This window comes from Phacochoerus africanus, chromosome 9 (genome assembly GCF_016906955.1).
Source record: "Phacochoerus africanus isolate WHEZ1 chromosome 9, ROS_Pafr_v1, whole genome shotgun sequence".
In the NCBI taxonomy this organism is placed as follows: Eukaryota; Metazoa; Chordata; class Mammalia; order Artiodactyla; family Suidae; genus Phacochoerus; species Phacochoerus africanus.
The window spans coordinates 50,071,789-50,099,087 of NC_062552.1; the positions used below are offsets into that span (position 1 = coordinate 50,071,789).

The 27,299-nt window shown below is 39.8% G+C and overlaps 1 protein-coding gene across 5 annotated transcripts in view; it reads left to right on the top strand.

Moving 5' to 3' along the window:
• Window positions 1-8,115: 8,115 nt before the first annotated feature.
• Window positions 8,116-27,299, top strand: part of ZFAND6 (zinc finger AN1-type containing 6) — a 68,454-nt gene continuing 49,270 nt past the window's right edge. The window contains exons 1-2 of one of the 5 annotated variants that reach the window (XM_047794909.1): window positions 8,123-8,261; window positions 10,509-10,626. In XM_047794909.1, coding sequence (XP_047650865.1) covers window positions 10,617-10,626 — 10 coding nt within the window. In that variant the 5' untranslated portion in view covers window positions 8,123-8,261; window positions 10,509-10,616. Of the gene's footprint in view, window positions 8,262-10,508; window positions 10,627-19,285; window positions 19,330-27,299 lie in introns of those variants that run through there. The other 4 variants (XM_047794910.1, XM_047794912.1, XM_047794913.1 and 1 more) reach the window with 4 other exon arrangements.

A 27,299-nucleotide genomic window follows, 5' to 3' on the forward strand; every position in this document is an offset into this window, starting at 1 on the left:
ATTCTGTTCTGGCCCTACCTCTCTCTGGCCAGTTCCCATCTTAGGTTAAAAGTTGGTGGGCCCTTGGAGATAGTATTGAAAAGGAAAATTGGTAGGTGGATTAACAAGGCCACAAATACCATGCAAGCTCCTTGGTTGATTGTTTTTGTCTTTGGCTGCACCCGCTGCAGTGACAAGGCTGGATCCTTAACCCATTCGGCCACAAGGGAAATCCACAAGGGAACTCCACAAGCTCCTCCTCAAGCTCCTTTGTTTGTTTATTTGTTTTGGCCATGCCCACAGCATGCAGAAGATCCCAGGCCAGGAACAGAACCCACACCACAGCAACAACCGGAGCTGCTGCAGTGACAACACTGGATACTAAAACCACTGAGCCACACATGAGAGAACTCCACAAGATCTTCATTTTAAAAAGTAGGTAGGGATTCTCCTGTAGCACAGCAGGTTAAGGTAGGGTATATTTCTCTATCCTGTGAATCTAAGTAGTCTTATGACCTTCTCTGATCTGTAGAGTATGTCATAAGTGGCATTCAAGCTCACAGCTTTCATATCCCCCAAAGATATGCTATGAAAGGCCACATGCAATGAGAAACCAAACTGAACAGTCATCTCACTCAACTGCCACCCATGGCTTCCCCGTGAGAAAGCCCAGGCAAGACCCGTGGAAGTGCCCTGTCCACCCACAGAATCATGGGAAATAGTAAATTACTGTTTTAAGCCTCTTAAGTTTAGAATGTCTCTTATGAAGCAATATAGTTTTGATAGAGTTGGGGACCAATTGGCTAGCCTCAAAAAAGTTTGTGTTTTGGAGTTCCCATTGTGGCACAGTGGAAACCAATCTGACTAAGAACCATGAAGTTGCGGGTTCGATCCCTGGCCTTGCTCAGTAGGTTAAGGATCCGGCATTGCCATGAGCTGTGGTGTAGGTCACAGACACAGCTCAGATCTGGCATTGCTGTGGCTGTGGCGTAGGCTGGCAGCTCTAGCTCCAATTAGACCCCTGGCCTGGGAACCTCCATATGCCGCGGGCTGTGGCCCTAGAAGGACAGAAAAAAAAAAAAAAAAAAAGATTGTATTTCTCTCCTGTAGATACTACCAGGGTTTCTCCACTTGGCATGATTGACAGTTGGAGATGACAATTCTCTGTTGTGGGGGGGGGGGGCTGCCCTGTGCTTTGTCTACCAGCATCCCCAGTGCCACAAGATGTGGGACCCCTGCCCCCAATTGTAACCACCAAAAATGTCTCCAATTATTTGCCAAATGTCCCCTGGGGAACATAAATCATATCCCCTAGTTTAGACCATCAAGATGCAGCAAACTATTCTGAGAATAAGAACCACCTAGAGGCTCCTCTGCTAGAGATTCTGATTCATTGTGTCCAGGTAATGGATTTGCAATCTGAATTTCTTTAATGTTCCAGGTATTCTTATTGGAGGAGTTGGAGAACAGCTCCAGCAGGAATGCAGAGCCCACAGAGGTCTGACCTGCTCAATTTGTGACCTGCAGCTGGAGGCTCAATTGAGTGGGGGCTGGGGGATGCAGAGAAGAGAATAGGAGTTAGAGGCTATCGCTTACATTCAGGTGAGAAATAATAAGGCAGTTGGACAGGGCAGTGTGGGGAGGTACATTTCAGAGATATTTCTAAGGCAGAAGCAGTGAAACTTGTGACTATTTGGCTGTTGAGGAGGGGAGAACTTAAGAAAAGGATGAGTCAAAATTTTAAACTTTTTAATTTTGCTACCATCAACCAAGTGAAAAAAGCCACAAAAGGGGAAAAACTGCAAATTGTATATCTGATAAATGGTTGTATTCAGAAAAGGTAAGGAACTCTTGCAACTAACAATAAAAGCATAAATAACTCAATTTTAAAATGGGCAAAGAATCTGAGTAGACATTTTTTCAAAGATGACCTACAAATGGCCAATAAGCACATGAAAAGATGCTCAACATCATTAGCCATTAAGAAATGCAAATCCAAACCACAAGATACCACTTCATACTCACTAGGGTGGTTATGATCAAGGAGACAGGTAATAACATGGGTTGTCAAAGACGTGAAGAACGTGAAATTCATTCGTTGCTGGTAGGAGCATAAAATGGTATAGCCCCTTTGGGAAAAAATCTAGCAGTTCTTCTCAAATGGCTAAACATGGTATTACTATCATTCCACTCCTAGGTATATATTCAAAAGAAATGAAAACATATGTCCCCACAAAAACTTGTATACATGTGCTCAGAGTAGTACATTTATAGTAGGCAAAAAGTGGAAACAGCTACGAATATTCATGAACTGATGAATGGATAAATAAAATGTGGTATTCCACATAATGAAATACTATTCGCAATAGAAAGGAATGAAGTACTGATACAACGTGGGTGAACCTCACAAACCTTAGGCTGAGTGAAAGAAGTCAGACATAAAACACCATGTACTGTAATGATTCCATTTTTGTGAAATGTCTAAAATGGGCAAATCTACATGGACACAAAACAGATTAGTGGTTGGAGAGAAAAGAGAGTGACTAATGGGTAGACAGTTGTTTTGGGGGGTAATAAAATGTTCTAAAATTGGTGATTAGCACAACTCTGTGAATACACTAAAAACGACTGAGTTGTAACCTTTTTTATAATTTGGCTATAGTTGATTTACAACATTGTGTTAGTTTCAGGTATACAGCAAACCGCATAACTTTTCCATTATAGGTTATTACAAGACACTGAATAAAGTTCCATGCGCTATACAGTTATTCTCTTATTTATTTTATATATAGTGGTGTATATATCTGTTGATCTCACACTCCCAATTTATCCCCCCTTTGGTAACCATATATTTCTTTTCTATGTCCGTGGGTCTGTTGCTATTTTGTAAATAAGTTCATTTGTATTACTTTTTAGATTCCACATAGCATATATTTGTCTTTCTCTGAACTGTATCCTTTAAACGGGTGACTTCTATGGTATGTGCATTAAATCTCAATGATCCTGTTTTATTTTTTTATTTTTTATTTTTTTGTGTGTGTCTTTTTGCTATTTCTTGGGCCGCTCCCACGGCATATGGAGGTTCCCAGGCTAGGGGTCCAATCGGAGCTGTAGCCACCTGGCCTACACCAGAGCCACAGCAACGCGGGATCCAAGCTGCGTCTGTGACCTACACCACAGCTCATGGCAACACCGGATCCTTAACCCACTGAGCAAGGGCAGGGACCGAACCCGCAACCTCATGGTTCCTAGTCGGATTTGTTAACCACTGCGCCACGACAGGAACTCCTCAATGATCCTGTTTTAAAAAATTATTTTTTTAAGAAAGGAAAAGGTGAGGTAATAGCCTTAATAACTGGAAACATGGTGTCACCAACAAAATTGGGACTACAGGAGGCGAGAATGTGTTCCAGGAAAATGAATCTTGGCCATAGTGACCACCTCTGATGAGCCGACACTGGATGTTGTAGTCTGGAGCACAGATAAGAAGAAGGCCTGGAGATAATAATGCAAATTATCATTTATTGAGCATCTATTCTGCATCCGTGCTATAAATGTATATTTATGTAAACTGCCAATGAGAAGTGTTAAACATGGGGCGGGGGGCCTTTATTTCTCTTACTTTTTTTTTTTCTTTTTAGGGCTACAACTGCTGCATGTGGAAGTTTCCAGGCTAGGGGTCGAATTGGAGCTTCAGCTGCCAGCCTAACCCACAACCACAGCAGATCTGGGCTGCATCTGTGACCTCTGCTGCAGGTGTAGCTTGCAGCAGCACCGGATCCTTAACCCACTGGATGAGGCCAGGGATCAAACCCTCATTCTCATGGATACTAGTCAGGTTCTTAACCTGCTGAGCCACAGTGGGAACTCCTATCTCTTACTTCTTGCTGTATCCCGGGATTTAACAACACAGGTTGGTAGAGAGTCAGCACAAAAACCTCACTGGATGAACAAAAATGTAGTGTATTTTAATTTACATAACACCCCTTTGCTATAGGTTTTTGCTCCATTTTACATGATTTTCTTAAGACCAGAGAATAATTAGTGGCAGTGGTCTGTGTGAATTCCAAATCACTAAGCAATGGTGTAATCTCTCAGTACAGACTTAGAACGAAGGGCAGCAAAACAGGCCATAAACCCAGCTTCCACAAATGGATAACAAATACACATGAATACTCAAGTGTGTTAGGTTAATATAATAAGCTGGGCAAAAAATCCCAATGAAAAGAAATTTAAGCTAAAATCCATATGAATGTGCTCATATCCTTGCCAGTTCATGAAGATCTTTCACATATATTATTGCATTAACAGCCCCCCACCAAATCCCTAATAAGTAAGGTATATTGCTACTCTCATCAGGGTTTTGCTCTCCACCGAAGCTATATTCTCCAAGGTGACGTCCATGTCACTAAATGCAACAATCAACTCTTAGTCCTCTTCATACTTGAATTATGAGCAGCTTTTGACACTCCCTCCTTCCTCCTTTTTTTTTTTTTTTTTTGGTGTGTGTGTGTGCATGCAGCCATGCCTCCAGCATGCTGAAGTCCCTGGGCCAGGGATCAAAACTGCACCACAGCAGTGACAATGCTGGACCCTTAACCCACTGAGCCACCAGGGAACTCCCAATACTCCCTCCTTGAGGTATCTTTTCACCTGGTTTCCAGGGACACCAGACTCCTTCTGTTTTCGTCCCACCTCTGTTTCCCCCTTCTTGCTCTCCCCTGCACTTCTCTGTGAACTCTTAATGTCAGAGTCCCCAGGGCTCAGTCATTGCTCTTCTTTGTGCTCACTCCCTGAGTGTCCTTATGGCTTTGAGTACCATTTACATGATGCCCACTCTGAAACTTATACCTCCCCCACACCTGTGCCCAGAACCCCAGTGTTATACATTCAACAGCCTACCCGACATCTCCACTCAGTTCTGGAAAAGCAATCTCCAATGCAATGTGTGCAAAAAGTATCTCCTGATTTCCCTCCTTCTCCACCTCTCAGTTGTACAAGGCAAAAAACCTCAATGTAACCTTTGACTCCTCTCTCTGCCATCCTACATGCCATCTATCAGGAAATTCTGGAAATACATCCAGAATTTGACCACTTCTCACTGCCTTCAATGTTGCCACCTGGTCCAAGTCACCCTTATCTCTCATGTGGCGGCAGACTATACCCTCCTAATAGGTGTTCCTGCTTTCACCCACTTTGCCCTTTTAGTCTATACTCTCCACACAACAGGCAGAATGATCCTTTAAAATCCATGTCAGATCATGTTACTTTTTTTTGCTCAAAGCCATGCACTGGTTCCACCTTTTACTCACAATAAAAGTCAATGACCCATAAGGCCCTACATGAGCAGGTCCTCCTACCTTCCTAACTCCCTCTGCTACTCTCCCCACCCAGGTCACCTGGCTCCAGGAACACCAACTTCCTAGCTGTTCCTGCCATGTGGCCCATGTTCTAATAGTTTTCTCAGTCTGGAATGCTCTGCTCTCATTTACTCATGACCTCACCCTCACCTCTTACAATTCTATTCAAACCTCACTTCAATGAAGCCTACCTTGACTGCCCTGTTTAACTCTGCAACCCACCCTCCCCCAGCCTCTACCCCTGCTCTGCTTTTTCTTCCATCTACATCACTTACAATTTTTTTTTTGTCTTTTCTAGGGCCGCACCCGTGACATATGGACCTTCCCAGGCTAGGGTCGAATGGGAGCTATAGCTGCCAGCCTACTCCACAGCCACAGCAAGGCCAGATCCCAGCTGCATCTGTGACCTACACCATAGCTCACGGCTACGCCTGATCCTTAATCCACTGAGGGAGGCCAGGGATCGATCGAACCCGCATCCTCAAGGGTACCAGTCAGGTTCATTACCGCTGAGCCACGATGGGAACTCCAAATACTTATTATTATTTTTTTAATTTCTATCTCCTCCATTAGAATGAAACATCTGAAAAGGTGTTTGTTTTGTTGGCTGAAGCTTTCCACATTCATAAAAGTTGAGAGCCAGGGAGGTTTTGAGTATTGCTCCAAGTCACTGAGCAATGAGGCTGAGGAGGGATCTGAATGCCAGCCAAAATCCTAAATTCCTTCCACGTAGTTCTACTACCTGGTGATAAGAGGGCAATGAACAGCTGAAAGTACCCCAGGTGGCCCAGGCTGCAAAATTATTCCTAGTACCAGAAGAATCCACCAAATTGTCATAATTCACCATTTCTTCCCTCCGAACAGTTCTGGTCCTATAATAGTTTCTCAGGTCCCACTCAGTAAACTACTCAATTTGGTTTTGAAGACCTGTAATAATAGAGACTAAAACTATTCTTTAGTCTCCACTATAACCTGGTTTCCAGGCTGTCAGGGACGATGTCCTTGGGCAAAATCCTCTTTTGTCAGGTTAGTCCATTGTTTGTTTTATTTATTTTTTTAATTAAATTTGAATGCCTTTTAAAACCGCAAACCACATTTTGAATACTTTTATGCCCTAGGCGAGACTCTCCAGTTTACCACTGTCCCCTTCCTTTTACTTATACTAGACTTAACTTTACAGGTCCTGGCCCCCTGACGCATCTGTTGGTCACCTCACAACATTTCACATTCTATTCTTCAAACCCCACCCTGCATCTTCCAGCCTCTTTTTTTTTTTTTTTTTCTTTTTAGGGCCACACCCACACATATGGAGGTTCCCAGGCTAGGGGTCAAATCGGAGCTATAGCCACTGGCCCACACCACAGCCACAGCAACACGGGATCTGAGCCGCATCTGAGACCTACACCACAGCTCATGGGAACACTGGATTCTTAGCCCATTGAGAGAGGCCAAAGATCCAACCTGCGTCATCATGGATGCTAGTCAAATTTGTTTCCGCTGAGCCACGACAGGAACTCCAATCTTCCAGCCTCTTTAGGAGAGTAGGAAAATGATTCTTTTGGTTCCCAGCAGGTTAGGTTGTAAGCACTCTTCAGTGCCAAAAGCCAATGCCACCTTCTCCTTGAAAACTTCTTTCTGGCCCCATATCTTCTCCTCCATAATTAACTGCTTCTTATCCCAAAGGCCTACTGCAAAATACCTTACTGTGACACAGGTCAAAATCTCTCTCCCCCAGTTGAGATGCCATTAGGGTGAGGATAGTGAGATAATCCCTTCAAATTTAAAGAGGTACTAAAAAGCTAAGTAATCAAGATAACATTTAAAATCTATATGTTAAAGTATAAATCGAATTAATTCCAAAAAATTCATGAACAAAACATCAAATATAAAAATACAAGAGGATCCTCAGGACTCCGTCCGCCTCCTACCTGCTGGCGTCATCCGAAACCCTCAATCACTGTAGGACTAAATGACCTCGAACTATGGTCTTGTACTTCTTGTGCTGCGCGTGAGCCGGAAGGCTGAGAAACTGCTGGGGAGTCATTCTCCTCATCACCCCAAGCCCCCCGCGCAGTAGCGCGGCCTGTACCACTCTGCTGGGAAGTGGACACGCGCTTTTGAAAAGGCTGGGAACCAGGTGCTTGTGGGGGCGTGTGGGTCCGTGTGTGAGTGTGTGACACAGGTGTGCACGCGCGCTTCGAGTCTTGCTTCTCTTTCCAAGCCATGGTTCAGGGTTGGGCAGGGTACTGCCTTCGTGTATGCACCCAGACCTTAGACTTTGCGCTTGCAAAGATGGGGGGGGGGGCACAAGACTGCACGTGGGGAGAGCTCAGAATTCCTTCTTGCACAACTGGCAGGTGGAGCGAAACTCCGGCGCCTCATTCGGGGACGAGAACATGTCACTCCCTTCGAGGGAGCGGAGGGAACCTGGATCTACAGCGCCCGGTTCATCGAATCTCCACGCGACCCCTCGAACTGTCAGCCCGCCGCTGTGGGAGGGAGAGAGACCTGGGTGGGAGGAGGCTCCCAGGGGGCAGTGGAGGCAGAGAGGGCGGAGGAGCGTCTCCTCTCGCTCCGCCCCGCCTCTTCTCTGGGCTCTGGCCAATCGCCGCGCACTCCGAGCTCTGGCCCCGCCCCTCCCCGCCGGCTCAGGCCTGCGGCTGCTCCCGGGCCGGTAATAATTAGGCTGCGGGAGGGGATTGCCGCGTCAGCGCCCTGCATCGGCCAATCCTGGAGCTCTCCCCGGCGGTCGCGTCACAGGCCGAACAACCAAACAGAAAAGTTTAATAAACAGCGGACGGAGGGGCTGGCGGCGGCGGCGGGGCCGGAGCGAGCAGGGGTTCGGCGGCCTCACCTGTCCCCATTCACCGGCGGCGACCGGCGGCGGCGGGCAGCGCGTCAGGCGGAGAGGGCCGCCGCCAGGTGAGGAGCGCTGCCCGCGGGGCCCGGGCGCCCCTGCGCCTCCCCTCCCCCCCTGCTCCCTTCCCCCTCCGGGCTAAGGCGAGGCCCGCCCCCGGCCCCTCCCGGCGCGGGCGAGCCGGAAGCGGAGGGCGGCCGGCGGGCGCAGCAGGTGGTGGGCCCGCCGCCGGCCGCTGGCTCGCGGGCCAGGGCCAGGCGTTTGCTGAGGGGCGAGGGGCTTCCCGGCCCCGGGGGCAGGGGCCGAGGCGCGGCTGGCCCCCTCAGACGAGCGCCCGGCGCTCGCGGTCCTGAGCTTCCCGCCGGGGGCGGGCGGGGGGGAGGTTTGGCGCACCGAGGTCGGGACCCCCACTGTCTGCGGGCCTCGGGAGCCGCGACGCTCGCCGCCGCGACCCCATTCCGGGCAGTTTGCGGGTGAGGGTCTGAGGGACCCCGGGCACCGTCGGGAGCGTCCCTGTCACCAGACCCAGTCAAGGTTCCCCCCCTCCCCCCGCACGTCTCAGCGTCTCCGAGCCCGAGTCCTTTTTGGAATGTTTTTCACCTGCTGTGTTTTCAAAAACCGGCGAGGGGGGGAAACGTCTAGCAAGTCGGGTTAGAAGAGGGCTTCCGGGGTTGGTCTCTTTCTCCTCTGCTCCTCTTTGGAGGGGGCCCAGGACCTCTGCATTTTCTCTCCTCCCAAATAGTATTTTCGAGTTGCCTTCTAGCTACGTAAACAAGTTCAGAAGAACATTGTGTTGGAAATGATTCTAAGTTTATGTTGAAATTTTGTGCAGAGCTACAGGATTAAGACGCTGTGATGATTGATCTTCAAACTAGAAAGTAGTTCAACAGTGTGAAGAAGTTAAGGGTTTAGGGTTACATACAGACCATTTATTTAAAGTTGTTTGGCAGTAAAAAAAAAAAACTGGTTAGTTTCTCATTTTAATCCTCTGAGAAAGAGGTTTAAATTCTCCTTTCAAATCAAGTTCGAAATTTGATTTTTTAAATGTAAAATACCACACACGTTTAAAGTTAGTTATGTAATAATTATGTTTTAGGACACTTGCCGAGTTACCCATAGTCCAGAGCTTCAGGGGAAAAAGTTCTTTTTTCTGCAAAATATGCACACTTAAATTTATCAAGCAACTTGCCTTTTAACTTTTTTTTTGTCACATTTTAAAATATATTTAAGGGGGACGAGTCACGAAGGTGTACAGGAGAAATATTTAGGAGCTGTCGGTTTATTATCTTGATTGTAGTGATTTCCTGTGTCAAAACATCACATTTCACACTTGGAAGTATGTGCAGTTTATTCTATGTCAATTATAACTCCATAAAGCCACTTTTTAAAAAATCCAAGTATTCAAAATGTATTTAATACCACAAAAGTATGAATATACACAATGCAGTGTTAAAGTATACCATACACAATACAGTTTAATGAGCTAAAATATAATAAAAATCCATGATTTCCACCCCCAAACCAAGAACTGGAACATTACCAAAATTTGCATCTGTTTATGAATTTCTTATCTGTGCTATACGCCTGGCCTCTCCTTACTGAGGTAATCATTTCAGTCTGGTGGGTTTTGTTTACCATTTCATTGGGTTTTTTTTAAAAAGTTTCATCACGTAAATTTTGTATGCTCAGTTTGTTGTTTTGTTTGCTTTTCAGCTTTATAAAAATAGTATGTGACTGTAGTTCACTTGCTCCCTTGCTGTACAGTATTGTGTTAATCTTCTGTAATTTATGGGCCTCTATATTATGTTTTTTATTTGTTTTGCTGTCAGCTAACTGTGCTCTATGAACATTTCTTGTTTCCTGGCTCCTGGTGCACAAGTACAAGAGTTGTCTCTCGTGTAAATAATGTAGATTGCTTTGAAAAGTTTTAGTTGTCAGGAGTAAAATAGATTCAAATACTAGAAATGAATGAGAAACTTGAAGATTTCTCTTTTATGTTTCAGTGGAAGATTCATAGCCATAGTGATTGGTTGGTAGTTTTTAAACATTTGCATGAGAAACCAAGATGCCTGTTAATCTGTAAATAATGAATCTTGGATTTGGCACTATTTGTTGTCTCCTTTTTCAGTGCAAAGAGTAACCATAGTAGAAAAACACACTTGATTGGATGTAAAAAAAAAAAAAAAAATCACTCCTTCTCTGTTCCTCTCTTCCCCTTTGTACTATCGGTCAGGTTATGTAAAACTTTTCTTCTGCCTTAGCGTACGCCTATAAAAGAAACCTGTCTGAAATTTATCCTTTCGGTTATGCAGACTTTAGGGAAACACCTATCAAATGGCAGAGCCTTTAAAGAAAAGGACTAGGGCCAAGGTGTTCTGTGGAATTACACCGAGTGTGCCCTTTTGAACCATTTTTGGAGAATGATGTGTGGTGAGTATTTATCAGGGTATATTAACAACAGATTTAAATATTTTTTATTTCTTTAGCCTTAGATTTGGGAGTGCCCCAAGTTGTGCTTCTAGAGTAGGTTGTTTTATTTATCATGCTAATAGCAATGCAAAGACCAATTAGGGAGCAATATTAACCTCCTGAAAATGGTGTGTGTAAGTAATAGGAGTTTATATCTTTGAGTAAGCTCTTTTTATTTTAGAGACATGGGAGTAGAGATGATTTGACTTTATTTTAAACAGTGTATGTAACCTACAGACAAATAACAGGGTGCTTTGGTTTGATAGGGCTGTTTTATCCTGCTTAAAAAAAAAAAAAAAAAGAACCCTCTGGAGTTCCTGTTGTGGCTTAGTGGTAACGAGCCTGACTAGTATCCAGGAGGCTTCAGGTTTGATCCCAGGCCTCACTCAGTGGGTTAAGGATCTGGTGTTTCCATGAGCTGTAGTGTGGGTCGAAGCAGCGGCTTGGATCCGGTGTTGCGGTGGCTGTGGTGTAGAGGAGCAGCAGCTCTGATTTGACCCCTAGCCTGGGAATCCGTATGGGGCAGGTGCATCCCTAAAAAGCAAAAAACCCCAAAAAACCGAAACAAAGCACCTCATTTTTGTATTTGATTATAAGGACATTTTTTTTTTCGAACTTTCAGAAAAATTACAAAGAACAAACATTGACATTTTAGTAGGTATACCCCTACTCGTTCTGTTTGTGTGTATTCTTCATATCCTAGACAACTAAAAATTGAATTCTAAACAATAGTAGGGTGCTTCTGTCTTTATTTTTATTTTATTTTTTATTTTTTTGTCTTTTTGCTATTTCTTGGGCCACTCCCGCGGCACGTGGAGGTTCCCAGGCTAGGGGTTGAATCGGAGCTGTAGCCACCGGCCTACGCCAGAGCCACAGCAACGCGGGATCCGAGCCGAGTCTGCAACCTACACCACAGCTCAAGGCAACGCCGTATCATTAACCCACTGAGCAAGGGCAGGGACCGAACCCGCAACCTCATGGTTCCTAGTTAGATTCGTTAACCACTGCGCCACGACGGGAACTCCTGTCTTTAAAACTTAGCCCAAATATGATCTGTTTCAACACCTTTCTGTACTTAAGATGGTAATAGTAGTCACCTAACTGGTATCTTATCTTCAGCATTCTCCCCCTACTTCCTGTTCAGAAAAATTATTTAAATGCGTAGATTAGATTATCTTGTTCTCAGACTCAAAACCCTCCATGACTTTTTAATACACAAAATAAATTCAAACTTTTTGCTATGACCCTTATACCTTGGATCACTAATGTCCAATGAAAATATAATAGGAGCTACAAATGGGAGCCACATAAATAATTTAAAATTTTCTGATAGCCACATTTGCAAAAAGAAAAAACATGTAAGATATTTTTTAACCCAAAACATTGGATTCAGCAAGTAATCAGTATCAAATTATTTATGGGATATTTTACCTTCATTTTTTTCAGACTGTCTTCACATTTCTTGTCTACCACTTAAAGTACTTACTTTTAGGGCTAGCCTTGTTCAAGTGTGCAGTAGTCATGCAAGACTTGTGGCTGCAGTTTGGGCGATACTGCTCTCAACTATAGGGCCTGCCAGCTTCATAGACTTACCACCCTCCCCTGACTCATGAACCTCCAGCAATACTGGGAGTTCATGAGCATGCCCCTTAGTTCTCTTAGAATTGTTATTTCTTCTGCCTGGAACACTAAATCATATTTTGCTCAAATGTCACTCCTCCTGAGATGCCTTCTCCTCAGGAGGAGACCACCTTCTCTGACAGCTCTGTTACCCTTCCTCATTTCCTTTTAGAACCTAGCTTCTGACATGATTGATTGGTTGTCTGTATCCCCAGCTTGAATGTGAACTACTTGAGGGCAAAGATTTCCTCATGTTTACCATTAGATCTCTATATATAAAATATATGATTTTTTGTAAAGGTATGTACTGTTTCATCTTATGGGAAGTCCTTTAACTTAACTTGCTACTTGTGTATAACTTGTTACTTTATCCTTTTTTTCACTTGTTACAATGTGGTGAAAAACATCTTAAGACCTAAATCTTTTATGTATCTCTCTTTTTTTTTTAGGTTTCAGTCTCTTAACATTGTTTAGTCAAAGCATAATGAACTTTTTTGGTCTTTACATAAATACTGACAAATCTTGTCTTAAAAGTTTGACTAACATTAAATAGCATAAAGTTGAGCAGACCAGCATAAAGTTTGACTAAAAATGTGAGAGAATATACATTTCTCCCATATCTTTACCAGGACAGAGCATTTTTTTTCCATCTTTCCCTTTTCATAAGATTTATTATACATTTCTTAGATTAATTTTGATAATGAATAGAAATACTGGTATGGGACATCATCTAGCTTGTATTTTGCTCATTTAGGGCAGTGTTATATTTGTGATACCCTTTTTAGCCTTTTTTAATACTTAGAATAGCAGCCCTTTGACACATATTGCAAGCATTTTCCCTGGCCTTTTATTTGTTTAAAGTATTTTTTTAAAACAATGTGAAAGAGTTTTTACCTTTTAAGAAGTTTAGGTTAAAACTCTTTTTATGGCTTCTTTCATGTTTAATGGATTTTCCCTCTTACATAATTGTTTTCTTCTAATTCTTTTATGATATCATTTTTCACATCTCTTTATATTCACCTAGGATTTATTTTGACAGAATATGTGAAGTGAAATAACTTTTTTTATAATAGTTAATCAATTATCCCAACCCCATTAAAATAAACTTCTTTTGCCTTCAAATAAAGCTACATTTATCATATACTAAATATAATTATATTTCATTTTTTTAAGTTTTTATTCAACACCAATGATAACAGTGCACATTGATTTAGTAAATGAGAGGAATAATGTGTTTTCTTTTTGTTATTGTTCCTCCTCCCCCACCCCACCCCCCAGTTTTTGGTTGTTGCTTTGTTAGTCCTCAAGTTTTTTGATTGGTTCCTTAGGGTCCTCAGGTTGTTTTGGGTTTTAAATTTTTTAATTTAAAAAAAATTGGAGTTCCCGTTGTGGCAAAGACACATCAGTCAATCAAGTAAAAATTTTAAAGTGTGTTATTCCTACACTTAATGTTTCCTTTTTATAATGAAAAAAAAAAAATTTTTTTTTCTTTATATGGCTGCACCCACAGCATATGGAAGTTCCCAGGCTAGGGGTCGGATCAGAGCTACAGCTGCGGGCCTACGCCACAGCCATAGCAACATGGGATCCAAGCCGCATCTGAGGCCTATACCTTGCTTAACCCACTGAGCAAGGCCAGGAATAGAACCTGCAACCTCATGGATCCTAGTCAGGTTCATTAACTACTGAGCCATGAAGGGACCTCCTAATTTAATGCCGTTAAGTTTTCCTTTGAACGTGGTTTTAGCTGTGTTCCTTCAATTTTGACATGTAATATTTTTATTAAAATTCCTGCAGTTGCAGTTCTTATTCTTTCAACCACTGTTCCATACCAGTTGGACATTGTGCTGAGTGCTGAGGATACAATGATGAATGATTACAGAGTCTTTGCTTTCATGGAGTTTATAATCTATTGGAAAAGCTAGGCTATTGACAGACCAATGAATAAAGAATTTTCAGATTTTGACAAGTGCTCAGAAGAAAAGAAATAGGATGTGCTGATGAGATTGGAAGGTGCTGGTTGGATGTTCTGAGACTGTCACTCTGAGGATTTGACATCAAAAGTTAGTGGTGGTGGTACGGTGTGTTTGAGGAGTTTTTGACTTCCCCACTGCTTTTTTTCTGTGAAGTTTTTTTGTAAAAATTGCCTTGCAAGCGGGTTCAGTTCCCTCCACTCCCTGCCCTATATCTTCCAGTTGGATTACTGCCTCAAAGCTTGTGCAGAAAATTTGAAACTGTGATTGTGAGTTCTAAGATCAGGAAAGTTCAGGGGCAAGGGGTTTTCCCAAATGAAAGGAACTGGTAGCACAAAGAGGACGAAAAGTACCTGGCTTGATATAGGGTTTGGCCAGAGATTGGAATAACTGGAGTTTACTGAATGAGGAGAGTGGGACCAACTTTACTGCAAGACTTATTTAGAAGTGTTTTATTATTTCCAGGTGGTAAGGCTGCATCCACTTCACAGCCACCTTCCTATCCTATTTATATTCTGTGATCTGATTCAGTCTTCTGCAAATAACTTGGATTATTTTGTTCCTTAGTACTTTCCTTCATTATTTCTACTGTATTTTCACTTTTCTCTCACACAAGATCTTTGCATATGCTATCTTGTTTTGCTTAATTGTGATTTCCTTAATGCTGGCAAAAGAGGTTAAATTCTTATGTTGGCCATATATACTCATTTCATGTTGGACATTTCTTTAGTAAATACTTCTAGCAGCTGTGATTCATTAAATGCTTGTGATTTGTTTCAGCATTTTTTCCTTATAGAGCTGTGCTTTCCAATCTGGTAGGTACTAGCCACTTGTGGTACTAGCCACTTGTGGCCATTTAAATTAGCTAAGATGAAATATCAAAATTTTGGGAATTCCTGTCATGGCTCAGTGGTTAACGAACCTGACTAGCATCCATGAGGACACAGGTTCAATCCCTGGCTTGACTCAGTGAGTTATGGCATTGCTGTGAGCTGCGGTGTAGGCCATCGGCTACAGCACTGATTTGACCCCTAGCCTGGGAACCTCCAGGTTAAGAGGGTGGGTGCAGCCCTAAAAAGACAAATATCAAAAATTTGTATCCTCAGTCTTACTAGTCACATTTCAGGTGCTCAGTAACCACATGTGGCTAGTGACTATTCTAATGGACAGCAGAGATATATAGTCTTATGCAGTGATGGAAATTTATCTTAATTTATAAATAAGCATGTGTTATAGCTATGGTATTTTATTTAAGTTTATGTAGCCACATCTGACTATTGAAATACAGAAAGTCTGAATTAGAGATGGGTTATAAATATGAAATACCAACTTGATTTTTATCATAAAAATGGAGAAAATAGCTCAACTTTTAAAATAGATTACACTTTGAAATAATGCTCTTTTACATGTTTTATGTTATTACAGTTTATTTTGATGTTTTAATATGGCTGCTAGAAAATTGAAAATTGTCTATGTTTACTTTAAATTTCTGCTGGACAGCATCGGTCTGATTCTAGACTATTAAGTTTCTACGATGAAGGGACAGCCACAGCCACTAGTGGTGCCTGGCATGTAGTAGATGTTCAAAAAGTTTATGAATGAATAAACTTTTCTGTTAGCTTTGAATGTCATTGTGTAATCATCAGAGAATGCTATCTGTTCAACTTTTGCCTTTTAAAATTGTTGATTTTCTTTGTGACAGTAATTTCAGTTTTTTTCTATGACTGTTGAGAAAAGAAGCTTTTCTTTTGATAGATGTATAAAAGATTAATCTTATTAAATAATTGCTGTGCATCACTCATTTTCTAATCTTTTGGGTTTTTTCTGGCTTAGGCTGCTAAAAACAGTGGGAATTTAAAATCTGCCTGTTTTCTCTCATTTTTCTGTGTCTGGTGGTTTACTTTTGATAATCTATTGTGTGTGTTTGGCACATGAAAATTTGTGTCTATCATATCTGGATTATGAAGGCTTTATCCTTTACTTCAGTCTCCATATTCAGATCTCTGTTCCTTTCTAAGATTGTTTTTGGCCATGTCAGTGGCATGAGGAAGTTCCCAGGCCAGGGATCAAACCTGTGCCACAGCAGTGACCCAAGCCACAGCAGTGATAATGCCAGATCCTTAACAGCTAGGTTACTGGGGGAACTCCAGTTCATGCTTTCTTATCTGTTTTTTTCCTTAATGTTTCCTTTGTGTTTTGTATTTTGCTGAGAGGACTATCACCATCCGGCCTCTTCTCCCATTACTCACCATGTGTTTTTTTTTTTTTTTTTTCTCTAGAGTTTAGAAGATACTCATCAGGAATTACAAACTCAAATACATACCTTACTTTTGTAGACACTATGTATTAGTCTGGGAAATTTTTTTTTTTTAATTTTTTCCTCCGTTAGTTGATGGTTTTCATACTTTATCCTTAGTGACCCTAGTCATGTTTTGCTAATGTCAGGTTGGTCCTTTCACCAGCTATTGCCTAAACTACTTGTAATGCCCAGAGATACTGCCAAGGATTAATTTTTGTTGTAGGGAGGATAGTTTGAGCTATTCTCAGTTCTTAAAAATTCTATGGAAGTTTTCACCCTGCTCTGTACGTACCAGAAGTTATTCTTACTAGTTTAGGTATTGATTCTTTACATAGGGCCTTTTTAATCAAAAGTGAAATGAGATCAAGTTGTTCAGTGGTTTGTTGTCTTCTAAACTGTTTTTAGTTGATAGGTTTAGGAAAACCTCTGAATTCCTACAAAGAGTATACAGTACATCCTTTGAATACTTGATGTTTAAAAAGTGGTATTGTTACATGCAATCAGGGAACCTTGAAGCTTTTGCAGCCTCCTAGTTCCTGTGAAGCAATATTGTTTTCAAATAATCTCAGTTGTGGTATTGCTTTCCTTTTATTTATTTTTACTGTTTTCTTCTGCTGCTGATTTAGAAGCGGAATAAAATACCCTTAATTTTAACCTGAGAGTCCCCTAAAATGATACTTATCAACTTGAAGTTCTTTCAAGTAGGTCCTGGAGATCTTTGAACAATCTGGAATAGCTAAGTCTATATTTCTCTTTTCTTCTGGCTATATATTGAGAGTGGTGTTGGTATTAGTTTAGTCTATGTATTATGTGTTTGTTTTACATAAATAGTTTACTTTGACATGAAAAATTTATTTTAGAGCAAAGGTTCATTTGGTTCCCATAACTGTCTCCTAATTGTATGCTTGTCAAATTTTAAAATTCAAACATAGTATCTCTTTTTCTATAACCTTGTAAAATTTTGGCCATCTAAAACTTGTTTTATGATGTAACTCAGCTTTTATGCTGTTACTCAAGTTACGTATGTTTTTAATAGTTTGTATCTGTACCAATTCTCTGTCCAGTATCCTTTTGCAAGTTTCCACACAGTGGGAAGAAACCCTGAACTTGACTCATGAAGTACTGGGCATTCAAAGCAGAGGATCCTTGCAAAGGATCTTGGGACTAGACCTCTGTGAATTGGCTCTTTCAATTTGTCCACTTAAAAGGCATAATAGATTATGCAGCTGTTTGGGCTTCTGCAGGGTTTTACTCCATATTCATGTCTAGTTACAATTATGTGAATTTTCAGTTTCTTACAAAGACTTCTCTTTGTATTCAAAACAAGTTTGTTGGCCTTATGTTGTTCTGGTACATGAATTTTCTTTGAGGAAAAATACTTGCAAAATTTTGAACTTCGAAAACTAAATTTCAATTAAAAATTCCTGCATAAAGTTACTGAAAGTATATTTTAGGGAAGAACTCCTCTAATTTGTTTTAATTTTAAATTTGTTTTCATCAGTCAATTTTCGGTGGAGGTATTATTTAAATGCCATTCAATCAGATAATGATTAATGTTAGAGTAATAGTGGGCCACACTACTAAAAACATAAACAGTTCTAATTAAACGTAATAAAATATAACAGATTTAGTAATGTACAAAGTGACTACACTTTTTTGTTGCAAAAATCCGGTCTTTTTTGTTGAAAAATCAGAATTTCTCTAGAATTTCTGTAGTAAAAACAACATTTAATATTAACTTAGTATTTTAAGAGGAATATACCTTCAACTGTACCTTAGGGTTCCCATGCGACCTTAAAGTAATACTTAAGTAGAGTACAAAATAGTGTCTACCTTTCACATTAAAAATAATAATTTTAGAAAAAAGAAACCATCCCAAACTTTATACCTGAACATGTTCATTAGGACAAGTTGCCTTTTCCTTTTTTAAGTATCCATTTGCAAAGGATAAGCATTAACCTTGCAGAACACATTGTCAGACCTGTACCCATGTGGTAGCATAGAAATAATATTTCTGCCTCATTTTTTTCTTCAGTTTTAAGTAGAAGTATCAGTCTTTGATGTCACTGAAAATTTTACTCCGTTCCTGTGATACTGAGATCAGGTGGATTTGAAAGCTTAGAAGTAAATCCTTTGCATTCAGTATTTTCGTGCTATATATTTTCACTTAAGTTGTGGTCTTATGTTTAAGTCTTAGAGAAAATACTGTTTTGTTGTTCTTAGCAAAATTTTGCAATGGATTTTTTGTTGCCGTTTTAAAATTTTCATACAAAATATGAACTCTGTTGAAAAAGGAGTCTTTGTAAAGCATAACTTCACCTTCAGGTTCTGTAAAAATATCACTTGATTTAGTTTAAAAAGCATTGTATTTTAAACAGTTGGTCACTGAACTGCAAATTAGTGCTTTTTCTGTGAGGTTTTTTTTTGCAATTAGTTGGTTTATTTATTTTTTGTCCAGACAAAAGAGTAAGCAAATAGTAAATGATAGGAAAACTGAAACATTACCTACTGTTTCTTTAAGAAACCAGCTTATCCAGGGGGGTTTAGTGTGTTTAACCTAACCTGCTAGCAAGGAAAAGTTCTTTAAAATAATGGATATTAGCTGTATCCAATCACAATTATCAGTTTCACTAACAGGGAGGAGATTTTACTCTTCAGCCACTAGAATTAGAGAAGGTGGAGCTTGGTATTCAGGTTTGGTTGCTTTGGAGTACAGCTTCAAGTGAAGTTAATCTGAGGTGAAGCAAACAGAAAATTGTGGAGGTTTTGTTGGTAGGATTTTTGTTCTAATCTTTTAATGATCCTTTATTTTACACTTTTGCTCCTTTATGCTTCTGTGTTTGCTAGGTTTTGTCATTGTTGCTATTTCCTGATGCAAACTGAACATTAAAATTAAGCAGGGAAGCAGAACAAAAGGGCTGTTTGGACAGGAAATAGGTGTTCAGAGAATCAAACTTGACTTTCTTTTATCATTATTTTTAGTTCAGAATTTAAGTGTCATTAAAAAAATGCTTTAATAAAAATCATTTCCAGATAAAGGTTTTTCTTTTAGATTGGATGTTTGAGGAGTCATTTGTCAGTTTTTATAAATGACATCTTGAGGAGACCTATTGATATGTCATTTTCCTTAAACTTAAGATGTTACTAAGTTGCTAAAAGACACATAAATGTGGTAGGCTTAAATTTGTTCTTTATAAAGAATTGAAATGCCAACTATTTATATATATATATATATATATTTTTTTTTTTTGGCCCCCAGGATGCCTTTCCCTTTTTAAAACTTTAGTATATTTTAAATTAGCAGTATGTTGGCATTTTTAATATACTCATAATTTAGTTTTTTTAAATCATTGATTAATTTTATATAGAAAGTAAAACTTTCAAATTTCATTTCTTTCAAAGGTGGAGATAAAATAATTAACACCATTTTGAAACAGGAAATGAATGAATTTATTTTTTTAGGGGCTGTAAGTAGGCTACCAAAACTTTTAAAGCGTATCTGTGAGTCTATTGACGTTTCTTACTTATGAAATAATTATAGTGTTTTAGTGCCAGAAGTTTCATTTAGAGACTCTTTTCTTTATATTGTTGCTCTTTGATCTCATAGAAATTAAGGTACAGAATAATTTGAATAATTGGCTCAAGTGCCACCTAAGCTTTTCAATGAGTATGCTTATATTTGCTATGCTGCTTCCAGATTATGCAAAAAAGTTTTTTGCTTTTATTTATTTATTTATTTTCTTTTCTAGGGCTGCTCCTGCCACATATGGAGGCTCCCAGGCTAGGGTCTAGGGGGTCTAATCAGAGCTGTAGCTGCCAACGTACACCATAGCCATAGCAACGTGGGATCTGAGCCGCGTCTGTGACCTACACCACAGCTCATGGCAATGCTGGATCCTTAACCCACTGAGCAAGGCCAGGGATCAAACCCGCAACCTCCTGGTTCCTAGTCGGATTCATTAACCACTGTGCCACAACCTGAACTCCCGCAAAAGTTTTCAAATTAATGTTTTTCTGCTCTATCTATTGCTTAAGCAATACTGTAACAATAATAATAAAATCAAGAAAAGTCACCCAAATATCCACGAGAAGATCATGGTGAGGAGGTCTTATTTTTTTCCTCTTTCAGTCTGTACCTTACTATATTTTTATATTTTCCTCATAATTATAAATACGGTGTAATATTTTTCATTAAACTGTATCATCCGTTATTGAAATTGTTTTCATTTGTTACATAATTCTCTTAGGTTAAAGGGACTTTAGTTTACCTAGTCTTTTGCCTGTTTTACATTTAGCTTGTTTCTAAATTTTTCACCATTTTAAATAGTACTGCATTGAACTAAACCGCTGTGTACATTTAAGCATATTTTCCTTTTTATTTCTTTTGGAAATATACCCTGAAGTGGGCTTACCTAGATCAAAGGATATAAACACTTAAGTGGCCAAATTGCTTTTCAGAAAGGTTATTCCCAATTTATATTGCCACCAGAAGAATGTGCTGCAAAATTTCTCTAATGGGTAGTCCCTTAAGTGTTCATTCTGTTAAAGTGTGTCTCTGAAGCTCTCTGACTTGTTGATTAGTTTTTACCTAAACTAATAGCCTATTTTAAATTCCATTTTCCAAGATGTAGCAGGATCTAAATCCATTTTCTGGTCATTAAAATCAGTTGAAAGAAATTGGGAAAAATTTTTACCCACTTAAGTGAGCAGTTATATCTTTGTTGCTTATATTACTTGTATGCATTGCTTTCAGTTAAGTACAGGGCTTAGTATTTCACATTGGCATTGTTGTTTACACCAGTGTTCCTCAGTACATTGTCTTCTGGTGAGCATATATCAGAAGAAGTATTTTATTCTAAGGAAGTGTATCAGGAACATTTTTATAGAGGGAGCTGTAGTAATTGTCTCTGAGCAGGTATGAATAACCTTTATCACTATTTGTATATTTCTGATTTTTTAAAGGACAATATAGAGACAGAATTTAGTCTGTATAGATCTAGATTTTAAAATGGTATATCAGCACCTTTCCAGTATTTCATAGGTTTTCAACTGAAGGTAAGGTGAGTTTATACACATAGAGTGTGTTACTAAACCTGTGTTGTTTCTGTTTGTCTTTAAGAGCGTTCTTTGTTTGGCAGTAACTTCTGCATTGTGTATACTCTTGCCAGATAATCTGTTAAATAGGCTATAACTGTTCAGGATAAGAATTTGTTAACTAATGTTCAAGAATAAACTTAAAAAGCTGTTTAAAAACAAAATTCAAGACATAGAAAACTGGTAATTTTAATTTATAAATAGGAGCCAATGATTAGTCATGGGTTAAGTTCTAACTTACTTGAGCATGAGTAGTTGAGTATTTTAACCTTGAATTTAAAGGTTTAACTACTTGAGTAGTTGAGCATGTTTAACCTTGAATTAAATAGTGTAGCTTATTTTGCAGTTTAAATAATTTATTTTCTGTAAATTTTTGCTGATAAATTTAGTATCTAACTTTCAGAGCTTATGTCGGTTACTGTGTTTCTTTTCGGGAATCATTGAGTTTGGTCATTGAGTTTTGTTTTTGTTTTTTTTTTTTAACGTCTGTTTTGTCTGTCATGGCTTAAGAGTTTGATTTTTCCTGATTCTTTGGTTTTCTTAACATTTGGAATGGAAGGGAAGAAACTTAAAACTCATCACTTTTAATTAGTGAAATTATTATGAAATATATTTTCTATGTTTAAAATTGTTAGCTCTCAGAATTTTATTCAGGTAATATTAATACTTCATGAATAGAGCAATATTTAAAATTTGTATGATGCTTAAATATTCATGTCATATTCCTTTTGTTCTGAATTTGAGAAGATGTATTTAATTTTCTTCGTAACAGATTCATCCTATTTGCTGCCAGGTAGAGGTGACTGTAATTGTAAATATAACAGTTTTAGTGAAAGTCATTTCAAATATGACTGAAGATTACATTTTAATGGGTACCCCACATAGAGATTTACCTATTCTTCTATTACTCTGGGAACATTAGAACTTTGAGAACAGATAATCTTTCATTGTTTCTCGGCTGTACTTCTGCTCTACTGATCTATGGTTGACAGAACCAGGGAGTATCCTTTCAGTACACTGGTTTCATTTGCAGGGTAGAATCCAGTTTTCTAGATGGAGAAGAGTCTTTTTGTGTGTGTGTGTGTGTCTTTTTGCCATTTCTTGGGCCACTCCTGCCGCATATGGAGGTTCCCAGGCTAGGGGTCCAGTTGGAGCTGTAGCCACTGGCTTATGCCAGAGCCATAGCAACATGGGATCTGCAACCTACACCATAACTCACTGAGCAAGGCTGGGGATCGAACCCGCAACCTCGTGGTTCCTGGTCAGATTCCTTTCCGCTGTGCCATGATGAGAACTCCCCACACATTTTCAAAGACAATTTTTTGGAGCACCCCAAAAATGACATTTTACCATCCCTAGAATATAAAAAAATAAAAGAATGAGACATGGAGAAAATAAATGTAGTTTTTCATATGCAATTAGTTTTGAATTTCAAAGCTGTTGAATTCCTCACATTTAATAAAAGCTTGAAACCTAGCTGTGTAAGAGGAAGATTAGGCAAAGTGTGAAAGCACTTTATTTGAGCTATTTGAAATGTTAATGACCTCCTTAAATAGCTATTAGCCAGAACCTTGAGTTCACTTTTGCATCCAGGTGTATAAAGCATCTACCTGTGAATGCAAGGCATGTGTTAGTAACTTATAGGTAGGGAAATAAAGGCTACATATATTCTTTTATTTCTAATATTATCAAAAAAATTAAATACTGAGGCTAATTTTGCCCAGAAAGAAAATTGAGGTAAACTGAGAAATGGTTGATTTGGAATCATTTTTATTTTAAATATTTCTTTTCTCTATCACCACCATCTCCCACCAACATATTCTAGGCAAAAGACCACCTTTGGACCAAAAAACCTTTTTATCTGTAGCTTTGAAAGAAACTTGATGTTGCCAATTATAAAACCAAAGTTTTTATCTTTACCATTAAAGTGTTTTAGAGGTGGAAAATTCCATGCTATCAGGTTTTAATTCGGCATACTTTACTATTCAAAGTAATTTTTTGCTTTTAAAAAAAATACTGAATAACAGCTCTTTTGATAAATTTTAAATATATTTGTATAATAATTAAACATCAGAAATTTTAAAAGAACATATTTGCTTTGAAAATAGATGTCATTTCTCTTAAAGTTTTAGATAATTGTTTAAAATATATAATGTATTTCTTCCCAATGAGAACCAAATCTTCATAGCTACAAAACTTTATAAAATATATGCACTTTTAGTAGAAAAAATAATTCTTGGCAGATTACTTAAAATGAATATTTCTGCTGTTTTGTTAATTACCTAAAATAATTGTTTCAATAAGCAAATATTTTTATGTATTACGTTCCTTGGCCAGGGATCGAATCTGCACCACAGCAGTGACCTGAACCACAGCAATGAAAACGCCAGATCCTTAATCTGCTGGGCCACCAGAGAACTTCTCAAAAGCAAATTCTCTGTAAGCTGTGTGCATAGAGGTTATTCAGGTTGTCAGACCTAGTTGACTAATCAGGTGAACTTGCAAAGTGCTCGAAGATTGGTCCTTTTCTGAAGGAGGTTCCCTTTCTATTTGACAGAGTTGGGACGTGGGAATATTTCCTGTCCTGTAAGTCTGTATTGTATATTACTGAGTGCCAAATTGTGGTTTGTTAAAAATGATTGCTGTAGGAGTCAGTGGAAACAAATCTGACTAGCATCCATGAGGACACAAGTTCGATCCCTGACCTTGCTCAGTGGGTTAAGGATCCAGCATTGTGGTGAGCTGTAGTGTAGGTTACAGACTCCACAGACTCGACTTGGATCCGGTGTTGCTGTGCCTGTGGCTCCAATTCGACCCCTACCCCCTGGGAACTTCCATATGCCATGGGTGCGGCCCTTAAAAAAAAAAAAAAAACAAGATTGCTGTAGAAGCTCAGCAGGGAAAAAGATCACTGTAAGCTAGGATGTTAGGAATTAGCAAAGTAAAACCCGAGATGTCTCTTGATGTTTGAGACTGCCTGAATGACACAGAGCTTTCACCTTCTTCATTTTAAAAAATTTTAAAGCATTTATTTTGGATATAGAAGAAAAGCTTTATTCTATTCACCTGGAAAGGAACTGCCTTGAAATGGCAAAGCAAAAGAGTAGTAGAGGGACTCTAGGTGCTCTCATCCGTTTTCCTGGTTTAGCAGGTACCATGTGATTTTCCCCTTGTCCAGTAAGCTCCAACTTCCTGGGATTCTTCGGGTGGTGAAGAGGCATGGAGGATATACTCTGGATGTCACCGTGAGTAGTGGTGAACTATTGAAGGCTTCTAGAAGTGGTGACCATAATGTTTGGGGTTTTTTGTTGTTGTTGTTGTTTTTTTGTCTTTCTAGGGCTGCACCCAAGGCATATGGAGGTTCCCAGGCCTGGGGTCCAGTTGGAGCTGTAGCTGCTGGCCCACGCCACAGCCACAGCCACAGCCACAACCACAGCCACGCCAGATCCGAGCTGTGTCTGTGATCTACACCACAGCTTACGGCAACACCAGATCCTTAACCCACTGAGCAGGGACAGGGATCAAACCCGAAACCTCCTAGTTGGTTCCTAGTTGGACTCATTTCTGCTGCGCCACGAGGGGAACTCCCTATGATGTTAAGAGGATAATTTAACAGTTAAAACTCATTGAACACTGTATCAGACACATTAACTTTCTTTAAATCTTAAATTTTTTTTAGAGCAGTTTTTAGGTTCACAGCAGAATTGAAGGTAGAGTATGTAAGAATCAACAGCTACCACCTGAGAAGCTGTGTACCACCACACAGTTATAGCCTCTCCCATTATCAACATCCCTTCTCACTGGAGTGGTACATTTGTTAAAATTGATCAACTTACATTCACACATCATTATCACCCAAAGTCCATAGTTTACTCTTGGTGTTGTATATTCTGTAGGTTTGGGCAAATGTATAAGGACATATATGCATCATTATAGTATCATACAGAATATTGTCACTGCTCTAAAAATCCTTTTATCCCTCCTGTTTATACCTCTCCTCACCTCCTCCACCCCTGACAACCACTTATCTTTTTTAATGTCTCCATAGTTTTGCCTTTTTTAGAATGTCATATAGTTGGAATCACCATATGTAGTGTTTTCAGTTTTTTTTTTCTCTTAGTAACATGCATTTAAAGTTCATGTCTTTTCATGGTGTGATAGCTTGTTTCTTTTTAGCCGTGACTAATACTCCATTGTGTAGATGTACCACAGTGTGTTTGTTAATCCATTTCCCTACTGAAAGACATTTTGGTTGCTTCGAATACCTAACTCTTCACAGAATGCTCCTCTGTCACTTGCTTTCCTAAAATAAAGCCTGCCACTTTCCTGTGGGCTTCTCAGGTGGTAGCTGTTGATTCTTACATACTCCAATAGGTTAAAAGGGCAGTTAAGGAGTTCCCGTCGTGGCGCAGTGGTTAACAAATCCGACTAGGAACCATGAGGTTGTGGGTTCGGTCCCTGCCCTTGCTCAGTGGGTTAACGATCCGGCGTTGCCATGAGCTGTGGTGTAGGTTGCAGGTGCGGCTCGGATCCCGCGTTGCTGTGGCCCTGGCATAGGCCGGTGGCTACAGCTCCGATTCAACTCCTAGCCTGGGAACCTCCATATGCCGCGGGAGCGGCCCAAGAAATAGCAACAACAACAGAAGACCAAAAAAAAAAAAAGGGGGGGGGGGCAGTTAAGAGGGCAGTGAGGTCTATATTCTCCAGCTCCCTTTGTCACACCATTGCCCTTCTAGGCAAAAACCCTGTGATTCTTCTGTCATGGATATATCTCCTGTCCTTTATTTTTTCTACACCATCCTCATATTTTCATTTTTATCTCATTTAATCATCCAACTGACTTTCCACTCCTGTGAATACAAGGATTTTTTTTTTTTAATGTATTCCTGTATCCTCAAAGTCTAGAACAGTAGCTGGCACATAAATGTGCTTAATTAATATTTATTGAATAAATTTAAAAACTTTTTTTTTTTTCCTGGCCATACCTGCAGCATATGGAAGTTCCCAGGCTAGGAATCAAAGCTGCAGCTGCCGGCCTATGCCACAGCCACAGCAGATCTGAGCTGCAGCTTGCAGCAATACCGGATCCTCAACGCACTCAACAAGGCCAGGGATCGAACCCACATCTTCACAGACACTGTGTCACGTTCTTAACCTGTTGAGACACAGCGGGAACTCCATAAATACTTAACAGTTTTGTCTTTTCTTTTAACTCCTTTGACTTCTGTCTCCACAGAGCTTTAGCAATCTGTTCTAAAGACCAAGCCTAAGACTTTATCTTTGCTTGAAACAGTTTCACCCCAGGAATTTTTTTCTGTATAGAAGTATAATATATGATAATTACTAAAAATTAAGGAAATAGATAGACCCCCCCCCCCAAAAAAAAAAAACCACTCATAATCTAGCTACTAGGAGATGAAAACAGGGAGTTCCTGTCGTGGCTCGGTGGTTAACAAATCTGACTAGGAACCATGAGGTTGTGGGTTTGATCCCTGGCCTTGCTCAGTGGGTTAAGGATCTGGTATTGCTGCAAAGCGTTGCTGTGAGCTGTGGTGTAGATTGCAGACGCAGCTCAGATCCCGTGTTGCTGTGGCTCTGGTGTAGGCCAGCGGCTGCAGCTCCAATTAGACCCTTAGCCTGGGAACCTC